Source organism: Berkeleyomyces rouxiae (assembly GCF_048999995.1).
Source record: "Berkeleyomyces rouxiae strain 22BRR77 chromosome Unknown BrBRR77_ptg000005l, whole genome shotgun sequence".
Lineage (NCBI taxonomy): Eukaryota > Fungi > Ascomycota > Sordariomycetes > Microascales > Ceratocystidaceae > Berkeleyomyces > Berkeleyomyces rouxiae.
Genome location: NW_027396495.1, coordinates 685,110 through 711,180, shown reverse-complemented (window position 1 = coordinate 711,180; position 26,071 = coordinate 685,110). Strand labels below are relative to the sequence as shown.

At 49.9% G+C, this 26,071-nt stretch overlaps 3 protein-coding genes across 3 annotated transcripts; 1 reads left to right on the top strand and 2 right to left on the bottom strand.

Annotated features, from left to right (window-relative positions):
* Positions 1-436: 436 nt before the first annotated feature.
* Positions 437-2,964, bottom strand: BROUX77_005321 (uncharacterized protein; the record flags this gene model as incomplete). The annotated part of the gene is made up of 3 exons (XM_073750182.1): positions 437-1,878; positions 2,058-2,065; positions 2,168-2,964. 3 exons carry the CDS (start codon positions 2,962-2,964, stop codon positions 437-439), a joined length of 2,247 nt encoding a protein of 748 aa, XP_073604207.1.
* Positions 2,965-19,071: 16,107 nt separating this feature from the next.
* BROUX77_005320 (uncharacterized protein) lies at positions 19,072-22,486 on the bottom strand (the record flags this gene model as incomplete). The annotated part of the gene is made up of 4 exons (XM_073750181.1): positions 19,072-19,156; positions 19,364-19,533; positions 19,638-21,670; positions 21,997-22,486. 4 exons carry the CDS (start codon positions 22,484-22,486, stop codon positions 19,072-19,074), a joined length of 2,778 nt encoding a protein of 925 aa, XP_073604206.1.
* Positions 22,487-24,447: 1,961 nt separating this feature from the next.
* Positions 24,448-25,473, top strand: BROUX77_005319 (uncharacterized protein; the record flags this gene model as incomplete). Its single annotated transcript, XM_073750180.1, has 4 exons — positions 24,448-24,451; positions 24,518-24,600; positions 24,654-24,767; positions 24,856-25,473. 4 exons carry the CDS (start codon positions 24,448-24,450, stop codon positions 25,471-25,473), a joined length of 819 nt encoding a protein of 272 aa, XP_073604205.1.
* Between the last annotated feature and the right edge of the window lie 598 nt (positions 25,474-26,071).

Sequence of the window (26,071 nt, the reverse complement as noted above, 5' to 3'; positions counted from 1 at the left end):
GAACGACCAGAAGCAGCCCAAAGCAAAGAAGCCAGGTATCGCAGTAAAGCCACACCAAGAGAAAAAAACACAAGTAACAGCCCCGCGCGCACTCTCCGCCCATTTCAGAGATCATCCTCGCCGAAGAGGGGAGGGTGGTCTTGAGCCCCAAGGAGCGGGCGTGGGGATCCTTGGCTTGTGCAACGACACTATAAGCCAAGGATTAGAAACACCAAAACCGAGGGGTAACACGACTTATCTTATATCCAGAAAATTATTTTTGCCCAGAAAGCACTGAAAGAAAAAGAAAAAAAACAACAACATCGGCCGTGTCAGAGATTAGCAAAGGCAGTATACGCCAATCATTAGAGAAGAGGTTGGTTGGCCTGAGGAAAAAAGAAGACGAGACAACCCTCCTTTGTCGCCTGATGAATGCCCCCTCTATGACAGGCTTTCATCAGGACGAGGGGGGTTGCCGTTGAAGATGAGATGGTCTTTCTAGAAGCCCTTCGATATTCACGCGCCCCGTGCGATCATCCTTTATCCACCCCGAATCGGCGCTACCCATCATCGGCATAGACTGCGTCATGGCCAGTGGCACCTGACTAGGCGTCTGTCCTCGGATAGGCGGCAACTGGTGGCAGCCAGAAGAAGCCTGAGCTAAGTGGTTTTGCTGCGCTTGGGGCACTTGGCTCTGGCCCTGTGGCTGGGCCGGCATCTGAGACTGTGTTTGGGCCTGTGGAGGAAGAAGTGGCTGTTGTTGACGCGAAGTATTCGGCATCTCGGTCCGCGGCGTGTGGAACGAGGCAGGGCCCATGGGGTAGTCTGGCCGGCTGGGCGATGCCGCATAGGTCGACAGGCCGGGGCTGATACCCGGGCTGGGGCCAGGCAGCAGCTGGCTAGGATGGCCCTGCTGTTGGGCCTGTCTCGCCGACAAAGACGCATCACCATAGCCTCTGCTAGGGTCAAAAGTCCCTGACGTCGACAAGGGCTGCCCATATGCGACTTGGGGCACTTGAGCATGCTGCGCCGGATACGAGGCATACCCCGTAGCAGCATGGGGAGACGGAGCAGAAGCAGAAGCAGAAAATTGGAACCTACTCTGAAGTACGATTTGCAACACGACAAAGTATATCGAGTCTTGCTTGGCCAGCCCGAAGCGAACATTATGCGTCCGGATCTGGCCATCGGGGGACTGAAAGTCCCAGCGGTCACGGCGGTCCATGTTGAAACGAGCAATATCCTCGGCTGTGAACTTGAGCGATTGGACCACACGCTCTACCTGGTGGTCAGCAAAGATGGGTGGAAGGTAGTTTGGCTGACTGCGCTCCTGCTCTCCGCGCATTTCGTTGTTGAGGGTCTTGATCTTTTCCCGCTCATAAGACGCCAGAATATCGTGCAGCCTCACGCCGTACATGGAAGTCAAGCCTACCGCCTCAGCAAAGGCCACCGAGGCCTTTGCAATTTCCAGATCCTTGAGCATTAAATACGCTATCGGCTCGTGAGTGCTGTTGCTGGTGCTGGCAGCCGGCGGCGCGGTAGAGTAGATGTTGGCGTCGGCAGCCGAGGCGTGCTGAACGAATCTCGGCGGCAGTGGCTCCCTGGGTTGCGATTTTAGAACTCGGAAGGACAGATTGGTGCGGTGGATCATTTGGTCATACCCTGAAGCTGAAGCAGTGGAGGCGCCGGCCGTTGATGCCGCGGACGAGTACGACGAGCCGGGGCCCGGGGGTCGCCGGATGTTACCCGTGTCGTTGGACGAAGAGGCAGACTGGATGCGCGGGTCGAAGCGAGCCTCGCGTTCATCGCGCAGCCGTGGCCGGCCGCGCTTCTTGTGCTGGACGTCGATGCAGCAGTCTTCTTTGCCGTTCATCAGGCAGCGGGTGCAGGGACGGTGGGCTGTGGTGGAGGAAAGCCAAAGAAAGAGGCGAGTGTATGATTAGCGTCATCTGCTGGAACACGGGATCTACTTTTCTTTCTTCCTGGCTGGCTTCAGCGGGTAGGAGGAGGGTTGGCCTCGCGCTGGCAGCGGCAAAAGGTGCTGATTTCTTTTTTCTTTGGTGGCTTGGTTGACATACCGTCACATCTACACATTGGATACTAGGTTAGCCCTGAACAATCATATATGCAAATCATTCTTGTATCTCGTCTCCAAACACTCTCTTCTACTCTGTCTCCCTCAACGTACCTGAGATGAGCTTTCTTACAGGGCACACAGGCCGAGGCAACATGGCCTTTTGCTTTTCTGCTGGGCTTGGGCGATCCATAGGCGCCCATGTCGGCGCTCCCTGGAATGGTGGCTGGTCTTGCCGGGTTGCCGTACATGGCGGTCTGGCCCATGGGCTGGCCCATGGACTGCACAATCTGCTGCGGTTGAGGCGGGTAAGGGTGCGACGGGATCATGGCTGTGGCGTGGGGCATGAAGTGGGAGTAGGCGTCGGGGCGGTGATAGAAGCCCATTCTGTCAAAGTCCGGCGCCGGGTGCTGCTGCGGCATGGGCTGGTAGGCGGCCATGGGCGGCGGGTGCAGCGGCATCACCGGCATGTGCTGATGGGCGCGCAGGTCGTCGGGCTGGGGGGCGTGCATCATGGAGGAGGTGGCGGTGGTGCGGTACAGGTCTTCGGTTCTGGAGCCGCTGGGCACAGGGTACAGCGGGGGCGCCGAGGCGGAGAGAGGGGCGGCGGCAGTAATAGCGGCTGCCGAGGAGTCGAGCGAGTAGGAAGACGCCGAGGACGCCGTGACGGGCACCATGCGTTCGCTAGCCTCTTGAGATGTAGCCGGGGGCGGAGGAGTCCCAGACATGGGGGGAGAAGGGTAGGCAGACGTCGGCGCAGGAGCAGTCTCCGGCGAGAGGACTGGTTTCTGGTGCTGATGCTGAAGCGGTTGTTGCCAGGGCGCGGACGACGAGCCCACGGGAGACGGATAGCTTCGGCGCGGGCCGGACGAGAAGGGATAAGAATCGCGAGCAGGGCTGATATGTTGCATGAGGTGAGGCTGAGGCAGACACTGAGAGCAGACGGGCTCTCTCGTTGGCCGTTGCTCGATTGCCAGGGCCTAGCCTAAAGGGGAAACCGGGTTGGCGGTATGGCGCAGGGTGACAACGGCTGGACCTGACGGGATCGATGGGGGTGGAGGGTAGGAGGGAGAGAATTGGGTCTCGGGGCAGAGAAAGGGGAACAGGAAACAGAAGAAACAATGCAGGACAAGAGACGACGGAGGCAACAACGGCGTCCGGCGGTCTTTTGTTCTTTTCTCTTTTTTTTTTCTGGAGAAGAGAGAAGGAGAGGGGAGAGAGGAGCAAGCAGAGGTGCTCTGGTCCTTGGTCCGCTGCAATGGGAAAAAGAGAGACACGGTGTGCAACACAGACAGCCAGATGAGCCAAGTGCACGGCACGACCTGACGCTCACGCCAACAGACCTCGGGGGGGGGCGGGGGGGGGGGGGGGGCAGGCAGGATTGACAGGCAGCTTTCAACGCGAGGGACTCGGAAGACAAGCAGAGGCAAGAGAGGCCGTCGAGGGCACGTGGTCGGTGAGTGGGCGTGGAGCAAGCAGAAGAATAAGGAGAGAGAGCCTGAGCCTGAGGAGGAGGGAGGGCGAGAGTGGGGGAAGGGAGGTTGTTGAGCTCAGGAACACGAGCAAAGGCGGAAAAGAAAAAGAAAACAAAAATGCACAGAAACAATGGAAGTTGGCAAGGAAGAGAGACTAGAGGCGACTCGTGGTACTGCAAGTCGTGCTTCTTTTATTTCTTTTTTTTCTTTTGTCTTTCTGGCGAGTAGTCTGGGGTGAGGGTGAGGGTGAGGGTGAGGGGGGGGGGCGTGTCTAAGGGGATAGAGGAGGATGAGCAGGAGGGGCGGGCGGGATAGAAGATGAGATGAGATGAGACAAGACGACGAGACGGCAGCGCCTATGGTAGCGGTGCAAGAGCAAGTTATTGTCTGTGGGCTGTGATCAAGGCGGATGTGGGATGTGCTCTGGGGGCCTCTGGGTGAGTCTCCTGGCGCTGTTGAACTCGAGTCACGTCACACGTGTTGCGTGTGAGAGAGACTGGAGTTAGATATAGCGATGGGCGCCACAGGAGCCAAGGCCAAGCGAGGCACGGGATTGATTTTATCAGTGGTCACAAACGGGGGAGGGGGCAGTGGAGGCCAAGTATAGTCGGGGAGGGGCCCACGAAGAACAAGCAGGCGGATGCTGAGGTCTTCTCGTGTGTCGGCGCTGCACCACAAAAGAGACAGAACGTGGCGACAGATACAGGATTCTCCGGTAACAGGCGAGAAAGGAAAACAAATAGTGAGACAGAAACGTGCAGCAGCCCATGTGCAACGGTGGCCAAGCTGGGCGGAGGGGCGCCGCGGGCACTGGGAGACCAAGAGCGCAGCAGAGCAGGGCCAGCAGCGGGAAGAGCACGCACACACAAGTCAGCAAGTGGTGGACGTGCGGGAGACGGCGGTGTGGTGCGGGGACGTGGACGGTGCGTAGATGGGAGCGCAGGCGGAGAGGGTGGAGTAGGGCTTAAGAATAAACTCGGATCGGATGTGGGCGGGTTAACGAGAACGGAAAAATTAGTAGTGGGTATAATTGACGGGGCAAAGGCCAAGAACAAGTGGACGGGAGGTAGGTGGTGGTGGTTTATGAGGATGTTCCAGAACTCTCAGAGAAAAAAAGAAACAATGGAAAGGGCGGCAGGCAAAAAGACGAGCTAGGGCCATGTGTGTGTGTATTCTGTGCTCAGTTCTGATATGACAAGAGTCTCGAGATTCCAAGGCTCCGCGCAAGATGGAAGATCAAGACCAGCAGGCCAGTGTCGAGAAAGAGAAATGGCAGTGTGTACTTGGATCTGAGGCCAAGACGGGGAGGAGCGGGCAGTTATACAGCCGCGGAGGGAGCAGGCAGAGAAAACCAAGTATCGTTGTGGGTGGGAGTGTATAAGTCGGCGGATGGGCCTGTAGTATATTATGTATGGATGTATACTCGAGTGCATGCACTTGTACATTCATAGCCAACTAGTTGTGTCTATGTGTGAGGCTGAACCTAGAGCCTAGAGCCTGGACTACATGGCTACTGGTACATATTGATATTGCCTTGATGAGACGAGACGATGGCACTTGAAAAGCATCCCTGGCCCCGACGAACAAAGGCGTGTGTCTATTTTTCCTTCTATTTTTTCTCTCGCTTGCCCCCTAGAAAAGGAACAGACGAAGAAGTAAAAAGAGAACAAGGTCAGTTGAACAAGGCCCAGGCTGCCAGCAGAAAAAGTCTCTTTTTTTTCTTTTTTTTTACATGCATGGACAAAACGTGTGAGGAGAAAAAAAGAAAATGGGATAAATAGATCTTAATTCCACGCTTAAATGCCCTCGAAAAAAAGGGATTAAAAATATATTGACGCACAGAAAACCCGCCCTAAAATATACTTAAATTCAGGCCAAGATGCAGATCACGGACGACCAAGCAAGCTCCGCGTCCTGTTCCCACACTCTAAAATACAGCCAGCCCATTTGCCAAGGGTGCATTCTTGGAGCCGGAGCCTGCCTGGCTTGCCTTGCCCATAGGCCACGCGTAAAAAAAGAAATCAGCGGTGCCGCACCGTATACTTCCGTGACAGCTGCCCCGACACCAACCCGTCCCTCTCCCTGTTCTGACCTCAGACAAACAATGGCCTTTTCTTTCCTCTTCTTCCGGTTTAGATGATTACCTTTTTTCGGGCGTTTCTCTCCGCTTTTCTCTCTTTTTCTTCTCCCTCTTCTTCTTAATTCACCGACCTCGCTGCCATCCTCTTACATCCAGCGTCAACAACTTGGAGGGCGTATAGACGTATTCAACGGCAAGCCAGCTATCGATTGGCCCGCGTAGAAGCCCATTCTCTTGCAGGGCGTGAGCCATTCGAGGTCCCAACACCCCTCTTCCTTTTTCTCTTGACCTTGCTTTTTTCAGGCACAGGGCCTCTAGAAAATCAGATAAATATACCACCAAAAATGAAATGGCTGTACACTAAGCCAGTTCAAGCCAAGACTAGAGGAGAACAGACAGCTCAAAGCTCGCTCGGTATCAAAGCCAAGATAACAAGAAACCCTCCACGATGCCAGGATGAGCTAATACCTAGTTATAGTTAGTTCGTCAACTATTCTCTCGCAGTTCAAAACGACGCTGCTTGGGACTCTTTTTTTGGTAGGTTACTAAGCTTTTGTGGATGACTCAGCACCCATTCCGTGTAAGTCGACTGGTGCTCGAGTTAACAAGAATCGGGCCGCTAACGCCTCCAGCCGAACAACGCCTTCACGAACGCACAACACATGCAACTGCGGTTGTAGTATGCCGATAATTATGTACATATATCCACAGAGGCTGTGCACTGGTATCTTCTCGCCGTCCCACTGCCCATGGGCAAACCCCCTTGCCCTTCCTCTCTCTGTCATGATCCAAGGTTGCACCAGCACATAAGCAACCATGCCTTGTGCACAACCGAAAGACACCACGCACCGGACTCCACCAGTCTGATCATTTGGAGCGAGAGGCACGGCAGTAATGCAATCTTTTCTGTATTTCACTTGAGCTAGCTGCATGCCGAGTGCCTGTGTACAAGCACCAGCGTCCGAGGGAAGGCGTTCGTGTGGGTGGACATCAAGACGAGCCGGTTCTTCCGCCAGTAGGCTCGTCTCAGGCTGGCTGTAACTCCATAGCATGGCATGGTCATGCAGCTAGCTAGCTAGCCTTGACAGAGCTATATACAACATACCTCCGATACAGACAACACACACGCACACACACACATACACACTGACTGGTTGACTTGAAGCTTGGCATGACGGGCTGTGAGTAAACCATGTATACTCGGTCGTACTTTAAAACACATAATTTACCAAAGGACTCTGAATACCCTGTTGCAAACACTTATGCCCCCAAGTGCAGATGCAACTTCTCTCGCTCGCAAGCACGATTCTATTTCTGTCTGCAACCCTATTAGGCAAAATCCCACATCGATCATGTCTAAGCAAGACACAAAGTTGAGACGAAGCCTCTCTCGGATCCCAGTCTACTGTTACTTTTTTTTCTTTTTCTTCTTTTGCGATACCAAGATTCAGCTTGTGCTCGAACCTATGCATGAATGCCCCGGCCTTGTCACCCAATGTCCTACGAAAATTCCCACTGTCGTAAAACCTCGTCGTATTGGGTGCCGGAGCAGCCACTCCTACTACACTTGTACAGATCTCGCTTCATCAGCCTGTGGTGTATCTTGACCATCGCCTTTTTCTTCTACCTTAACACTACATCCATCACTTTTACTCTCCTGGGCTGCGTTGTATTGCATTTATACAAGTACAGGCATGCTTGCTGGCTGTTGTCTCTGGCTAATCGATTTCGACTACGTGTGCAGGGATCCTTAGACAAATGCCACGTCTTGTTGCTCTCCTAGATTTCCTCATACCACACAAGACAAACCACCATTACAACAACATTTACTGGCTTGGCGATATGGTCCTTGTCACCTATGGCAATAAAATGAGGTGGGGGTTAGGGTGGGTGACAAGAGCAACGTCGTCAAGTATTTTTGGTCTAAGACGTCTCCTTTTGCGCGGTTCAGAATCAAGACCCAAGACCATTGTTAATGTTGGCTGGTGTTCGTACATATTCAAGTCTGTTAATAGCAGGGCTAGGGTGCACAATAAGCCGGAGTTGGTCAACTGTCGTGGTTCCTTTGTCCTGTCGAGTTCAAAGAGGCGTTGGCGGCCTGCAGTCGGATCACGTATTGCAAAGATTAAAGCAGGGCACATGCAGATAAACGACATGGAGTACTACGCTCTTGACTTCTCCCACCTTTGTATCACAGCGCTTTGATTCTCATGGTCTTTGATGTTGTATTGTGTTGAATAGTAAAGACAGCTTGTCACATTAGCCTAAAAGCTCCACACAATGTAGCTTCTCATTTGCATACTTGTACGGCCTTGTACATGACTATCGAAATGTAGGTGATGGGACTCTGAAAAAAAAGATGAAGTCACATTGGGTCGCTCTATCGGGGAACAGACAGTGGCCCAAGCCCCAACGACAAACCCTAGCATGCGCATCTTAGTACTGCACGCAAAAGTCTTGCAATGTTTGACGAAACAGTGACCGGCAGGGCTTGTTCTCCCGCTGTCGATTGCGGTTCTGCTTTGTGAAGCCAGCACCTGTTTGCGCCGTCCAACGAACCTGTTTATGCCGAAGCAAAAAAAGCCAAACAACGAGAGGCACAGAAAAACATTGTTCCGAACGCCTGATCAAGGACACATTCATGCCTCGATCTCGCGCATTAAAGCCGGATGAGGACCAATCACTTCAGCGCCATATCCCCATTTGTTCTAGTAGTTAACACAAAGCCTCCAGGACACATCTGGTCTCATGCTGAAAAAAAAAAAAAAAAAAAAAAAAAAAAGGGAAACGTCCTCTAAGCGGGAGGGCGTAGTTGGATATCAAGGCAGCTACTACTTGCTCCCAGCCATGGAATCTTTTTATAGATTGCTGAAATGGCAACTGCTTTTGTCTTGTCATCTCCACCTTTGACTGCAAACCATCTTTGGCTGCGGCGCACGAAGCAACGTTCGCAACAAGAACGTTTTTTTTTCCTGCCAGGGGGGCAGTGGTTCAGCCGAGAAAGCATCGACTTTTGCAAAACGCTAGACTCGTGACTAGTGGCACAGCAGCGTGGCTTCCCTGCACGCCAAAAGAAAGTTCCCGGGCGGAGAAAGGAAGAATAAGAAAAGAAAATAGACAAAGCAGACACGACGTGGGTACCTCATATCAACTGTTGTGGCTTGAGGGTCCTCTTCCACGTCCTTCTTTTTCATACCTACTCTTGCATGCGGACTTTTACAAGTAGGCTCTGCTTCATAGCCGAAAGTGCTATCAAGGCCCGTGCACAGCCATCCATACAAAGATACCATTGACACCAAAATAGCGGCACTCGCTGGTGGGAGTGCTGAGGCCTAGTTGCCACTGTTGACATAGCGACTAGTAGTTACGAGTATTCACGTTTGGGTCGAATTCTAGCTCGATCTACAATTCCACGTCTGAATAGATGAAGATAGTTTGCGTGGCTGTACTGCCTATCTGTACAAGTACAGGTAGAGTACAAGCGGAAATACATATGTACATCTTCTCCAGCATTGCAGGTTTCCTTGTCACTGTACCCGAGCCCCCTAACTGTTCAAGTAACTATAATTGTAAACCTCCGAGGCTAAGCAAACCGGGTCCGAGGAGGCCCGGAAGTCTAACTACCGACCTCCCATGCTACCCTTTGGAATGGGCTCAAGCCGCTGAATTGTCTGTAACGTGGATGGCATTACAGAAGTGTGGTTGGTATAGTACCATCCTGGCAATTCGCCAAATACGGCGCATTTGATTTTTGGCTATAATTTGGGCTTGCGACTTGCTATGGGTCATGGGATAGCTTTATCGTTAGAACATGGAAGGGTTCATGAAAGACTATTAACTAGGGCAAAAAGCGTTTGGTTATAAATGGAAGTTGGTCATGAGATAACTTGGCAAGCGAAGAGAAAATGGCTTGGATTGTCTTGAGCCACTATAGCCGATGTGTATCCTTACACTTGAAGTCCGACGTAGGAAAAAAAAACAAGCGCCGGGAACTCTCTCATTTCTCCGATTCTGTGACTAGATGAAAGACAGCGGAAGAATGGAACAGCTTGTTTGAACCGCCGACTTTTTAGCCCATACGGCTTGTGCCAAAAAGAAACTCGTGTTTGGGTATTCAAGGGTCTTGACCAAGTGTGCGTGAACTGCAAGAGAAAATAGAGACAAGAAGACGAAAAAGACCAGACGGACAAGGCCATGATGCAGTTCTGAGACACCGGGAACACGAAGGACTACACCGACCATACGTTCCTTCACCCGTGGCAATCTTGAGGGTGGGGACTACGTAATGAGCAAACAAATTCCCCTCGACTTGAGCGTCCATGTTATCGCGCATGATGCCAGTTTTTTCTTGTGGACTTGTGTTGAGGATGACCAAAGATGCGATGCATATCTGCAAACCAGCGACAGATAAAATCCGAGCTCATGTTTGTGCGAACATATTTCTACAAAGTTGTATCAATGCCAGCACAAGTACGCATGCATGTATGCACATGTGCACTTCTACATGAACGAGATCTCATCCCCTGCTAATTCGTGGGATGATAGCATGCTAGAAAATGCTTATTGATCCTATAAGAAATGCAGGGGTACCTCTTTTTACCTTGTTGTTCTTTTTCTTCCATAGCTGTGCAGGCAAGGCGACCATGGCAAGTGCACATGTATGTACATGCGCCAGAGTATACGCACGTATGTATGTATAGGCACAGATGGATTTGTATACAAGCACCCACTAGTCCCACAAGATGGGTTATTCTGTAACGTTGGACAAAATTGCCCTAGAATTGTCCCATCATTCCGCTTTCTCCATCGCCTTCACACCAATTGCACTAAAATGGCTTCGGGCCTCGAGAAAGTTCTCAAGCCTTCGGCTATCGGCTGCACTATGCACCAACGCACAGGGCATTGGCGGTCTTGGACTGCGCACCAAGATTCAGCTTCTTTGGTCCTGGTACCAGCTCCATTATTCCTACGACTGTGGCCATTAGCATGTATGGGTACATCCGCATGCATATTCTTGTGCATATAGATACATCCTGCAGCCTCTTGGGATATCAACGGGAGCAAATGGAACGACCCAGATACACACCCAGTTTTTGTACAAGCAGAAAATTAATAGTAGGAGGAAATATGACCATAGCATTGCTGACGCATAAGCTGTCTCGAGAAAGGCCGAATAACAGTAACCAAAAACAGATCCCTACTTGGCTTCCCGAAAGAGATCGATGCCAGATTAGGATTTTACCCAAAACGGCTAGACCAGTTCTGAAAAAGAAAGATTGCCCTAGTGCGCCAACCCTATATGTAGATGAGAGGCGCATAAGGGAGGCAGAGCCAGCGATGACCCATGGCCCGCTGGGCTTTGCCCTTGAGCTTGAAACGTCCAGGGAGGTGTGTCTCTGTGTCGTATGGGACAACGTCGATCTGTCAACTTTGGTTTGCGGGCTAGGAGACGTCCGACAAGGCCCGTTGTTTGAGACAGCTTCCAGGGTTGCATAAAGGGTCGAGCCATGTGTTGGACAGACATCACTCCATTAATGGGGTGTAGTTGTGTACTTGTGATTCCTAGATTTAGATAGTCAAGGCAAAAGAAGACAAGAGTGAACAAAAGTCGGACGCCGGTGACCTCTTGCATCCAAATAATTACTCTTCCCCCCATCTTGTCCATATACAAATACTTGTGCCCCCATCCCGAGCATCCCGGCAAGAAATCGTCATTCCCGTGATGTCATGGTTCTCGCTTGCTTAACCTGAGACAGCCCAATAAGCACATTTCTCCACTTTTGGTTGGCCATGAGACCTCCTTTCAAGATATTCTAGATGTCACTGATGTACTGGGGACGGATTGGTATGGGTGATTTTCATGGTGGTGGTGCTCTTGATAATAGACGAAATACCCTCAGTGGTCAACATGGCAATCGCAAAGTAGTGTCTACCCCCCCCCACTGAACCCATGATTTAGCTTGGGTAGCCAGAGAGATAAAGGAGCTGTATAAGGCTCAAAGCCCAACCACACACACCGACGCACTTGACAAACAACCCATCATTAATTGCCTCTACAAACCTGAGCTGACGAGGTCTCCCCTACGGAGACAGTTTATATCCACGACTTTCCGTAGCTTTAGAGTGACAAAGTTTCCACAGCCAACATCAGACGAAAGTTTCGGAAAATAAAGTCCAGTTCCCCGTGATTTTCTCTTAGATCCGAGGCTTGGTTGGGAGCCACTATTGAAATGTGCACACCGGTCTCAAACACTTGGACAAGTACGAACACACACACGGCCAAGTGTGTATAGGGACATTGCTTTTTAGTCTAGACACCGGCGCTCCTTCATACCCACGGCATGGAAGATTTTCATCTCAAGCTTTGTTTCCTTCTCTCCGCTACTGCGACACGGTCGGATAAATTTCGGCACTGCCATTACCAGAAAATAACTTTACGGTTACATGTATGATGGTTGCTAGGTGGTGTTGGCCCGGCATGGAGTGCTTGTAGCGCAGAGAGAAGGGTCAGTCAGATACTGTATTTAATTTTCTTATTCCCACTTTGTGTGGATATTACCGGAATGTATCTACACACACATGTAAATCCCCCCTACAGAAAAAACAAAAAAAAAAAAAGCCAGGCTTGCCAACCTGAGGGTGAAACAGAGGCTAACAACTTGAGGGCAATCGGGGAATCAGGATTCCTTCAAATGTGTGAAATGCCACAAAAAGATGAGGCCTTGTCCAAAAACGGGAGAACGAGCTTTCCAATTTGCATCCGAAGAGGAAAGTGAGTGACAGTGCCTGGCAATTTCGGCTATCGATATGGCTTTCTCCATGGGCAGGGTCCCAAACTGGAAAAGCAAGCAACCGAAGCTTTTTGTCGGGCAAAATGTCCGACAACGAGTCAGGGGAGGGAGAATAGGCGTATTTGGACTAGTACATAACTACACAACAAACTAGGAACAACTACAAGTGGCTAACTATTCACGTTCACATCTTGTAGTTATGTATAGTTACATACAATACACTCCTTGACTTCTCTTGTTCAACAGACGAAATTTGTGTGTAAATAGTTCAACACAAATAGAATACCTTTTCCACATTTCCGCTACAACATTTCCATCAAGCGTTGCATCCCCAGGGTAAAAAAGGCCGAATTAGCACCCGCTCTTGACTGCCTGCCAGTTCGACCGGATAAAGTTGCCATCTTCCTCTGTGCCACACTTCCATGCTTGCTTCACAACATGGTCATGGCGACCGATTCTGTTGGGCCTTTGTGTACCCCCCTCCCTCCTCCACTCGCCACCTCTGTGTGTATTGTGATTAGAGAGTACAAGGGCATGTGGTGGGTGGAGGCCCTCTGTAGTTATCGACAGACGCGTCTGCCACTGTTTTCCACCAAGAGTTGGGTTTAACGGGCAACACAAAACAGAAAACATGAACTAACAGAGCACCAATGAGCTCTGGTGTGCAGAGTTGCCCAATCAACCCACATGCTACTGTCTCTGTCCTGGAGGGAGTTTTAGTTGGAAGAATTTATTGTACGATCTGGTCGTCTGCGGCGCAAAGGTAGTTGCATTTCTTGACTTCGTGCCTTGGTATCACAAGGCACTACTCGGCGCAGCTTTTGGCAACTGCCAATACCAAATTAAAATCCAGATCAGGCAGCTTCTTTCAATAGTTGAAGATCGAGTCTGGGCTTTCTTCGGCCGATGTTATGATCCAAATCGGGCAACTTCTTTCGAGGATTTGAATGCAACTATCCAGACTCTGGTCCCTGATGTGCGAATACGTTCCTTCAAGTGTCGCAAATATCTCTACAAGTACAAGTTATCCTACTAGATGCTCTCAGGTTGAGGGTATCGCATTGCGTTACGGATTGAAAGCGGCGCTCAGGAGATATTTAAGTTATACTATCGAGTATGAACGATTAACCAGGGGAAAACATCAGCCCTGCTATTGTGTACACAATACGGACAAAAAAGACCCCTTTGTTCATGTGTCATTCGGGCAACGAAAACTGCCGCGAACCAATATCTATCGGATGAAACTGCTAGCTGTGCGGAGCTCTGCCGACCCGGCTATATGCACCTATTAATGTCACTAGGTTCGTCCCATGATAACGTGGTGATGATTCGAAGCTACATGGTATCTACACATAGGTCACTGTCTGTTGTTTCCTAGCAAGTAGAGCATCAAACATGTGTCTTAAAACTTGAAGGCTAGTTTCTTTTGAGCCGCACTTGCGATACACATGAATGCGTTCGCGGATGCCCGTATGTTACTTTGCTATATTGATGGATAAATAGAATTCGGAGACTATCACTTGCAAGCGTCATATAGTACGGATCTTTGAAGGGAATATCACCCTGTACGTGTCGTATCTTAGCCCCTGGCAGTTGGTGTCATCATTGTGCAATAAAAGACGAACCGATTACTACTAGTACTACCAACATGCAGCAAAGTTACATCACAAGTTTCTAGTCTCAAGCTAGGTTGATAGCCAAGAGAGAACCAGTCTTTAGTCGCCATCCGACATAATCTATGCACGTATACGCCGCTGCCTTCTGCCGCAGATTATGTGCAAAGTTATAAGATGGCTCTGGGACTATGAGACACGTCTTTTGCGCTGAAACAAGCCTCGAAAGCCTTGGGCATTCTTGTATCAAGACCCTGGTCTATAAAACAGAGATGGGACGAAAGACACAACAGACAAGCTATCAAACTAAACCGTATCACCTGTGATTCATGCATGTAAAAAGAGCGAGCCGAAGAGAAACGCATAAATTAGCCGGCCATGTGAGCTTTTTTTCTTTTCTGTTCTTTTGTTTGTGTCCAACTTGCCGTCCTCTCCTGCAGACTCCTTCCTCCGATAGTATCGGCTCTGGCTGACAATAAATGTGGCCCACCACAGACTTGCCTATATCTGCTAGATATCCTTCTGCTTCTTTCTTCTCACCCAGCCATGACCAATGGGCTGGCTAGGGCTCTTGTAATCTCACTAAGTCGCCTGTGAGCTTCAAAAGTTCAAACAGCACTAGAATTAAATGTAGAGGGGGGGCTGAAAAACTACCATAGGCCGGCATTCAAGTCATCCACAGACATGCCGGCCAGGGTCTCTTACAGTAAGCATGTGTGGTTTGACACATGGAGTTGGTGCTAGGCTCTAGGGGATGTTACGAGGCTTGTACTTGTCTGTGGACGGTCTACGGCTTTGATTTATATTATGTTTTCTTTTCTCGTCAATGTGACATGTACCTCTTAGTAAGCTGATATATCATTACTCATGATACGTATCGGAGCAGTTGATCGTATAGTATTTCTTCAACATGTTATGTTAACTATCGGTTTTTAAGATGCCGGTGCCAACTGACTGGAAGCATAGTACCTGAGACAAGTGATCTCCTCCCGTAACCCTAAACCGTCCCAATCCGTAACGAGACCTGGTCAAACAGGTTGTCATTCAATCACCGGATATTTGTAATATTCCGAATACCGTTTTTTTTCTCTTTGTTTTCCAACTGTACGCGGGGGCGTGGAACCCACATCTCGCAAGTTCTAATTTACGACCAAGCATTTAGAAAGGAGCAGGTGACTGCTTATGTGCCCTAATATTCCGATGAATTATTATTAGCAATCGGGAAGACAAAAAAGAAAGAAAGACCAGGTGTGAGCGAGGTGCCAAGCAAGCACTCCTTGCACGGCTGCTTCATCCTTGCATGAGAAAAGGCGTGGCCAGGCCGTTTGGCTTGCAGGTCCTATACGGGTAGAAGCTTCTTGGAGTATCGAACTTCTGTAGTGCGGGATACGCAATAACGCTATACGCCTGCAATAGCATCCTCTGGGGCATGCGTTTTCGAGACTTGCGAGATACATGCCAATGGAAATGAAGGCACAAGTCTCTGAAAGCACAGGCCTTTTCTCGCTTCACTGAAGAGACATCTCTCGGCCTACATAGTTAGATATGCAATGCTGCTATTCGGGCCATGCTCTATATGATAGTCCATAGTTGTGATATGTGACTCCATCGGCGCAAAATATGATCACATTATCAGCCACACCGCTAGTCAAAATGCTTCTGGATTTGCATCGGGAACTCCATTCTTTGTTCTCCAGAGGCTCGTCGAAAAACAAGTGGCCCGTGGAGCAAGCGTTGACGGGTAATCTAGCCCCATATCAAGGCCACCATGTGTGTGTTGTGGTTCTGGCTTTGAAATTCTTGGCGCACACCAAGGCCCAAGCTTGCAACCTGATGGGCCATTGATCTCATGATATGTATGGGCAGGCACGAATGGAGCGGGAAGTCTTTTCAACAAAATCTAGCCTCCGGTAGATAGGATTGATGTCACGCTATCAAAACACACATAGACGCGTAAGAGGTGCCACCATTGACTGGACTGTGAACATGAGACTTGTCGGCCGCAAGACGCCGGTAAGGAGCTGAATCTCTCCCTGTTCCTGGTATCTAGTCTCTTGCCTTCTAGGTCACCGTCTGAAGCAGCACCCTTCAGCGTTGCAGTGATCCCAGGCTTACGAAATGAAAGATGAAAGTTCAGAATAATTATGCTTTCGAGTCTTGTCTGGACTCGGCAAAAAGGCCTCGGAAAACAGCAAAGCCATTCATCAGGTGCCCAAACAATACTCATGTCTTGTAAATTCAAGAGTTGAGATTCAGGACACCACTCTGTTGAGATCTGAAAAGCAAGTTCCTGTGTTTATATTAATAAGCAAGATTCCAAGTGATCCATTTGCCACAGGCTAGTCTTGCCATGTTAGCCCCATTGTCCCAAACATGGAGACGTGAGCAAGTTGAGGGGCGCGTTCCTCTTGAGCTCAATGTGTGTGTATGGGTCTATGTCCCTGGCTGTGTGTATATATCACACAATAACAAGGTGGCTGGTAAAGCAGGCATTCTTTGTTGCCCACTCAATGTAATGGATGCAACGCTACGCACTCTCAACGGAGCATGAATATCCAATCACTGAAGCAGATCTCCTACCTATGTACTTCTATATTAGTTGACTACTATGACAGGCATTGGCGGAAGACGTCTCCGTGGTCGAGTCTCTCGGACTTTTTGTTCTTTTTTTTCTTTCTCTTTCTCACATGTCTGCAAGATAGCCCTGATCTCCATGACGTGATTGAGGGGTGGCTTGAGGGGGAGGCAAAAAAAAACGATGACTCCCGTCTGCTTGAGTCTACTATGGCTCTTGGTTGATATCAAGCTACTCTTGATGTCCTGGACATATGGTTCGGCAAGTATAACAACCATAGACACAAATCTGTGCTTACATATAGCATGCGAACTCTTAAATGCAACGCACAATGGTCATATCATTGGGGGCAGCAGTTTGAGTTGCCAACTTAGTGAACAGTTGGATGTCAACTAATAGAAGGGCCACATCGCCAAAAGCCATATTCTGTCAATATTCCCATCGCCATGAGCAAATGAGCAAGACACTTCTGGAGGATACCGCGGAGACTTGAAACTTCCGAAATAAATAAATCCTAAGTGAAGCCGAGATCTAGGTCTGGGCATTAACTAACTGCTGCTGAGTGGGACTTTTCTCTTGTTTTCTTCCTATACCAGTGGCCAGGGACTAGCTTCGAGAAGCCATGTCCGTTTCTCAAAGGCTTCTTGTTGATGGAAAAAAGTGCGAGGAAGAGGCTCTCGTGGCTCTACTGGGCCCAGTGGCCACAAAAGTGCCTTCATGCATACCGAGGGAAAAGATGGTATTGCCTTCCTTTCATGGCTCAGGGCACAAGACAGCGTTGGTCAAGATGCACTGCCTTGAGACTCGGAGACTCGGGCGCAGAATCTAGGCTGACCGGTGCATGGCGGAAAAGCAGGAAAATCCCTAGTTCGGGAAAGATGGAAACGTACTTTTAGTGCATATGAATGTGTATGTTTAGACCCTTCAAACAAATTCTGTGTCCATACAGCATCAAAGAAGGGTCTTTCATGTAAAGAGTGCCCGGGGAGACGTGACAAGACGAGGACTAACAGACTGCCGGTACTCCGCTAGACGCTCAAGCACAAGACTAGTTGGTACTGCCAAAGCGGAAAAAGAACAGCCCATACTCACCAATTCTTTGCAAAAAGGTTCATTCCTAGATAGCAGCACTCAAGCTCTCACGCCCCTCACCTCAGCTAAAGGCTCATGTGCCGCTTTCGCAATGAATGCATTGTCGATGCCACAGAGTCCGCCACGCCCGAAATCCAAGCCAAATGCCCCCTTACACGCCTCCCAGTCAGTCGGAATCAAGCAAAGACACGATAGCAGCCTCTCTCTCTTTGTTTCAACCTAGAGTATTATATCTCTTCTCGCTTCTTCCGGCGCCCTCGAAGCCGTACTACGCTCGCACAACACAGAGAACTACAACCTCCTTCTCTCTTCACACAAGACATCATCAGACAAGGGGGGATAGGAAGGATGCAGCGGGATGTGGTTATGTATCAACGGGTTTGGAAGCAATGAGCTAAGCGAGAAGTTGAACTAACAGAGATAGGCATATATTGACATTGCGCGCTTCGAGTGTCCATGATCAAAGGAACGACTATTTCTTGACAGCCTCAATAGAGGTAACGTTGGACGATGTGAAAACTAACCCTACCACGAAAATCAAGATATCTTGACATTAACCCTAATTAATGACTGTTAGTGTGAATTTCTGGCGCTCGTTATCACAACATCCCACGGCTTAATAGTCTAGTTGGTTAGGACGTCGGATTCTGATTCCGTAAGCCCAGGTTCGAATCCTGGTTAGGCCTTCACAACTGTGTGACATTTCTTTTTGTCCATCTCGTTTTCAAGAGTTTTGTGCGTCAGCGCCGGAGCTGGTGCAACGGTGCACAAGTCAATAGGGAGTAGGCTGTCTCAACGCTGTCTTGAATTTTTTTTTGGGTTCTGCAGAATCGCTAAGCGGGCAGCTAGTCAGTCGCATGTACATACAGTAAATAATATAAGACTAAGAACTTGGTGTAAGATCGGGAGCATCAAACAACCCGCCAGGGAAAGATATAGATATATATATAGACAGAATATATGACGATGTTGGCAACAACAGGCCGGGAAATATTAAAAAGAATATTTCAAAAAAAAGAAGATCGAGGGAAAAAAATAAAAACAAGGGAATGCTACGCATACGCTTGGGATATGTGGTTGGAGTTAGCAGAGATACGATGAGATCGCTCGTGCTGACAAGAGAAACACAACGAATCGTGTGCATAAGAATGTACGTACGTATCACACAGCAAATTTGCAGTATGAGTGAAAACAATCTAAACAGAGGGAGGGAGAGGGGGAGAGAGAGGAGGGACAGCGGACGGAGAGAAAGAAAAAGAAAAGAAGCCACGAAGGGATAGCGCAGTGGACCAGGCAGGGAAAAAGACGGGTGTTTGTGAAAGTATGCGAGACTGAGTGAGAAAAAGATAGAGACAGAGACCAAGACAGGAACCCGGTAATAGCGTCGGCGGTTTAGAGATGACTCTCAATACCCCCGACGTGGTTCTGGGCCCACTTGGAGTCGGGCCAAACAACGCGAATGGCATCCCAGATGTGGCTGCAGAAACATGTTAGCGATGCGAACCGGAACACAGCATATCAAATAGCGAGCGAACATATAGGCCGCAATACAGACGATTAGGGTAGCGCCATGGTGTAAGTGGCAGAGACAAGAGATCGGAAATAGGGAGGCCACGATCGGGAAGGAATGGAGGATAGGGTAGGGGGAGTGAAGGGAGAGGGGTGAGGGGGCGTAGTGACATACTTGACGTAGGTGATCTTGAGTCCTTCTTTGACCTCTTGTGGCAGGCCCTTTGTATCTCGTTTGTTTTGTTCAGGGAGAATTACGGTCTTGACACCTGCACGATGAGCACCAATAAGCTTTTCTTTAATACCACCAACAGCTGTGATGCGACCTCTGAGAGAGATTTCGCCCTAGAGAAAGATTTGTTAGTACATACATGTGTGAGTTCGGGCTAGGGATAGCCCCATTCAGCCCAGGAGCCTAGGGAGAGCTTAAACACTGTAGGCGCACTTACAGTCATGGCGAGATCCGGCGGCACGGCGTTGTTGGAAAACAAGGATATCATTGCAATGGCTTGGGCCATGCCGCTACTGGGCCCGTCTTTTGGAATGCTTCCAGCAGGGCAATGCATGTGCAAATCACGGGCGTGCATAATGTTGGTGGATGCGTCGTTGGTGAGACCTAGCTCATAAGCATGGCCCTTGACCCAGCTCAAGGCAACTTCAACACTCTCTTTGAGCACATCACCCAGTTGGCCAGTGAGTTGGACATGGCCATTACCCGGCATATCAGCCACTTCAATGAACAAGATACTGCCGTGGCCGCCAGAGCTATAGGCAACCAAGCCAGTAACAACACCTGGGCGACTGGATGTCATGGCAATCTCTTCCTCGTAGCGCTCAGAGCCTATGAACCGTTCGATATCGGCCGGCGTAAGCTCGAATCTATAGGTATCTGTTTTTTTGCGATCTCGCGCATCTGCATACTCGACTGCTTTTCCTCTACACACAGCCGCAATTTCGCGCTCTAAATTCCGCACGCCCGCCTCGCGCGTGTAGCCCTCGATAATCTTTTTGATGACTTTTTGGTTGAAAATGCACTGGTTATCCGTCAGACCATTGTATCGGAGCTGCTTTGGCACTAGATGTTTCTGGGCAATGTGGCACTTTTCGTGAGATGTGTAACCGGGCAAGTAGATGAGCTCCATGCGATCCAACAGTGGCGGAGGAATGTACTCGAGGTTGTTGGCGGTGGCAATGAATAGCACTTTGCTGAGATCGATGGAAGTGCCAACATAGTGATCGGTAAAGGTGTTGTTTTGTTCTGGGTCTAGCACCTCAAGCATAGCAGCCGAAGGGTCACCCATGTTTGAGGCCTTGCCTAGCTTGTCGATTTCGTCCAGTAGAATGACCGGGTTAGAGACTCCAACTTTGCGTAGACCCTGAACTATTACACCCGGCATGGAGGCCACATACGTACGGCGATGGCCACGAATCTCAGGTTCATCGCGAACACCTCCAAGGGAGATTCTATGAAACTTACGGCCTAGGGCGCTAGCCACAGAGCGAGCCAAGCTAGTTTTACCAACACCAGGAGGACCGACAAGAAGCATAATGGGAGACTTGTCTTGCATACGCCTTCTCTTCAGAAGCTCGAGGCGAGCATTCAAAGCCACAGCATTATCGGGATTGGGCGTCGCCTCGGCATTCATTATATTGAGTTCGTTTTCAGTATGTTGAATCTTTCGATCCAAGTCGTCATTGATGGATTGCTTGAGGCGGAGGATGGAAAGGTACTCGATTAGTCTGCGCTTCACGCGTTCCAGTCCATAGTGGTCACTATCCAACTGTTTGCGTGCCTTGACTAGGGTCTCGGGACCCAGCCGATCATCGGAAACTTTGCCCCATGGGATATCGGCAATGGTATCAAGCCAGTTGATCATGTTGGCATATTCTTGGCCGCCGGGATGGGTATTGCGCAAATGGCGGAGTTCGCGGTCAACGAGCTTCCGTGCGTCAGGAGGTAGTTCTGCCTCATCCAGGCGCTTCTTGAGTTGTGATATTTCTGAGTCCTCCTCATCATCGTCATCGCCACTGCTGCCGCCCTTGTTCCCTGGTGGCATGATGGCCATCATAGGGTTGTGAGGGTTGGTGGATTGCGGAGACTTGTTGTGAAGGCCGAGGATCTGTGCCGGGAAGGTGGTAACGGCGGTAATCTTGAAGTTTCCCTTCATGGTGTTGACCTGGCGTTCAACCATTGTGGTGACCTTTTGTAATCGAGCCTTGACGTCTAGTGCGCCCAGAATTTCCAGCTTCTCTTCGTATGAGGAGTCGACAATGTTGGCCATGAAATCAGCAAGCTGACCGCACTCATCAATTTGTTTCTTGGTGATGAAGAGGTCGAGACGTTGTGTGAGGAGGGGAGAAAGGCTAGATGGAGTCTCGCCTTGGGGGAATAGTGACGATACTCGAAGAAGGGCAACGAGTTCTCGGGAGAGAGTTTTGAAGGTTTGGAATAGGGCTTGAAGCTCCTGATCTTTGAGATTGACTATAGAAGCGAAGCATAAGAGAAGGGGTTAGGGGTTAGCATGATGAAGTACCAGGTTTATAGTGAAGGGTGTTCCGGGGGGGTGCATTGTGGGCGACAGGTATATGGACTTTGGCGAGCAAGTGACTTGTATGTGTCATGTGTAGTTGGGCGCTTCGCTCGGCAAGGTATAGTAGCCTACAGCAGCTCCAAGCAAGCTGGAGGCTGGAGGACGATTACAATCTGCAACCATGATTGGCCTAGCATGTGTTGAGCGGATGGGATGGGAAGAAGGACAGCACAGCACAGCACAGCAATGCGGGAAAAAGCAAATGCATATCACTCACCCTTGTCAAGGCATTCTATATAGTCTGTCGCCTCGAAAAACGGGCGATCCTTGACAACCCCCTTCACCTGGCAACGCTGTAGGCCTTCGACCCTCAGAGTAAAGTCGCCCAGGCCGCCGCGGCCGTCAATGCCCAAGACTTTGGCGGTGACGCCAATCGGGGACAAGTCGGCGGCCTGCAGCTTAGAAAAGGGGACCTCGGGGGCACGCTGATCGGCACGGGTGTGGGCAGGCTGGATAGCGCGGTGGGTAGTAGAGGTGGCGGCGGCGGCGGCGGCGGCGGCGAGCACAGCGGGAGCGACAGGTACACAGCCGATGATGGACTCGATGCGGTCGCTGGAGGTGAGGGCGGACTCTTCGAGAAGCGCGGCAAGTAGCGAGGGGACGTCGGGGCGGCTGGAAGAAACAGGAATGCGCTGGACAACCCCGGGGAGCAGGACTGTGCCGCGCAGAAGCGGCACAAGGGGGAGGCGGTCTAAGCCGACGGACATGGTCGAGATAACGCTGGCGCAAGAGACGAACGAACCAACAAGAAAGGCGCAAGAGTCGCGACGAATCGAGACGCCGGTGAAACGGGCACCGAAAAGGACAAAGGCTCAGGCAGCTACGCGGGCGCTCAAAAGCAGAAGCGGAAGCAGAAGTAGTCGATGCTAGAGGTGCGTATGTGTGACTCTGTTCCGAGAATTAACTAAGAATGAGATATATGTGCATGAAAAAGGGAAACAAGCGGTCGGTGACAAAGTGCAGCTACTGTTTTAGTTGCACAGGTACACAGGTACACAGGTACAGGCGACGCTTGCAGCTGCGTTCGCGGCAGCTGCAAAGCCGCGGAAGCAGCATCAGGACCCACTTGTGACTAAGCAGGCCCAGCCAATGAGAAGCCCTTGCCTCATCCTCCCAAAGACCATGGCTTCTTCCTTGAGCTTCCTTTCTTCTAGTTTGTCCTGCTCGGCATGTGAAGGCGGTCAATTGGAAGAGGGCGACGGATGCGGTGTACGTATTTGCAAGTTGGCGATCCAGTAGTTATCACCAGCACGGAAAGTCCAAGGCTACCAAGGCTGCGCGACATAGCCTCTTGAATATGCACTATGATGCGGGATGGTAGCCCGCCACATTCCACTTGTACAACAAAAGAATCTCGCATCTTGGGGTCCCTGCCCAACGCCTTCTACCGCATCATGCTCTGGCTGCCCAGCTGACGGGAAATACAGGGAACTACGAACCACCCACATTTGTCACTTGCTTGGCCTCGGCATGGCGGAGAGTGAGTAAGTGGCTTGCCAACTCAGCCAACCCCATCCCAATAGTCATGTGGCGTCAAAGTCCGTAGGTCGGTCCCTTTCTTTTCACTTCCGTCTGGGTGGTTGTGTCTGGGGCTTTCCCCATGTCGTCAGAAATCATGCGCTTCTTGGGTACCCAATGACTGTAGCCCAACACACAAATACACATATACCATGATTGTACGGGTATGCAAGTCTAAGTGTGGTTGTTAGATGATGGATTGCTCAGGCAAACCCCCCTGCTACAGAGCTTCGTCTTGAATTATACAAGCAAGTATAAATACCCTTGTATATAGCTTCATGCCTTGTCCCGACATCGCACTACCAATGCATATATACCACAAGCACACCATATTCTTGCCCTCTCGTTGCAAACTAGGCTTCACAATGCACACACACAAAATCAGCAATATCTCCTGGAACACTTGCCATGCATCAGATATCGTAGTGTCTGATCTTGTCTCACTTCCATGTCGGGGTCATGAGCTTGTACTCCCTTTTTCTTTCAAGAAGCATGGAAGCCTCGTGCCTTGTGTGTACCAAGATAAATGACGGGTGCTGTTGCCCTATGCATGGCGTTTTATCGTACTAGTACGAGTGGTTGTGCTTGCATATGCGCCTTCATACTTATGTGGCCAGGCCTATGCACAACTATGTGATTATAGTAGCTAGTAGTTAGTTGTACTACTTGGAATCTGCTAGGATATGGCGAGCTTGCAAGAAAGGATGAAAAAGTGAAGTGGTAGAGCACAACGAAATTGTTACATTTTTCACCGCAAGCATTCAACTTTTAAGTCAACACCAAGTTATACAATGGACTATAACTATACAAGCTGCCGCCTGCACACAACTGCCACGTTGTCTAGTGCCAGCTGGCAAAGCTTCAGACCCGCCCCTCCATCATCGGCCCAAGAACCAATTAAGAAAAGTGGGGCACGACGCGTCTGCCTCACCAATCAAGCCGCGTCTGGCTTGACGTGTGGGTGGCTTCAGTTCTGAAGTTGGGAGGCAACGGGTCCAACCTAAACACATTCGCAATATTTGTGCACAAAACCTATTATTTGTGTTTTTTTTTCTCATAACGTTCATCTACTTTCAAGCCCAAAGATTCCTGATTCAAAACACCAACAGCATTCGAATCCCTCGTCCAACACAAGGAATCACAATCCAAGATGTGTGAGTCTACAGGTGCGAATCTGTCCACGTTGAGAAACTCGGGCTGACCCTCTCTATCTTCTGCAGCCGGCTATGGATACGGCGATGACGGCGGTGGCTTCGTTCACGGAGGGACACAGGTGCAGGGAAGTCAAGGAGGTGGTGAAAAGGTATGTAAACCCGTCTTGAACATACTCCACCGCCAGAACTAACAATATTGCAGAGTTATACCCGCGACTCCTTGAGGCCAGTCACCATCAAGCAGATTCTCTCTTGCGAGGAGGTTCAGAGCGGACCTAATAGCGATTTCCAAATCGGCGGCGAAACTGTAACTCAGGCATGTATTTCCACCGCCGGTTGTTGTATACAATTCTCATTGCGGGGCAATGCAGCTTCTAACATGGCCTCTCTCTCCCTCTCCACAGTTGACCTTTGTCGCTCAGATTCGCCAGTACACCCGCCAAAACACAGCCGAGCTATTTCGCCTAGACGACGGCACCTCGATGATTGACGCCAAAAAGTTCCTTTCCTCCACCGAGACCAACGGCGACGAGATGGGAACTAGCCCATGGGAAATTGATTCTTGGGTGCGCGCCTACGGCCGGATCAAGGTGTTCAATGGCAAGCGGAGCATCAATATCCACGTCGTGCGGCCCGTCGACTCTTACAACGAAGTCAACTACCACCTACTTGAAGCTACCATGGTCCACCTGTACTACCTGCGCCAGAACCAGGGCGGTGGTATGGGCGGCGGTATGGGCGGCGGAGATGGCATGTTTGTTGATGGCGGTGGCGATGCTCACATGGGCAACTACAACCACAGTAGTGAAGGCATTGTCAGCAACTCATCAGCAGCAGCAAAGACGCTCTTCCGTGTGCTGTCCAAAGCTGAACGCAGCAACGAAGGCGTCCGGATTGAACTGCTCGCTGCCACCAGTGGAATGGAAATAGGCGATGCGCTCGCGGCGGCGCAGGAGTTGATGTCCAGTGGCCTCATCTACAACACTGTCGACGAAAACACATTCAATCTTCTGGAGTCATAGGTGTACGCATGCTGACGGTGTACCAACTGCCTACCGACTAGTTTCGGATCATCTTTTTATACTGGTATTCTGCTGGAATCCAGCACCTTTTACATGTCTTGATGCGAACTAGACCAACATTTGCAAAACGCCTTCTGCAGTTATTATGAAGTTTACTTGTACAGTCCAACTAAACACTTATCGATGAAATCAATGAAGCCAAGGCACTCTTCCTGACTTGACAAAGAGGCGCAATGCAGATGAAAATATGCAAAGAATCAATTAACTATTACTATACAGGTATGTGCTGCTAGCGAGTTTAGATGGCCTTTCCGAAAGGAAAACACAAACAAACGCATGTTTAACAGGTATAAATGGCATGAGATCAACAAAAATGCTGAAGATGTGACTGAGAGTCAGAGCAGTCTAAATAAACGACATCAGAGAATAAAACGGCGACAAAAAACAAAAACAGAGAATGTCGAAATAAACACAGTCGACGTAAATATGATGATGATGCTTCGCTTTCATTGTCGTACAAAGAAAGCGCGATGGAAATTAGGGAATGTGGAGGGGATGAAAAAAAAGGCCAAAAGCAAGATGGAATCAAAACAAAGCA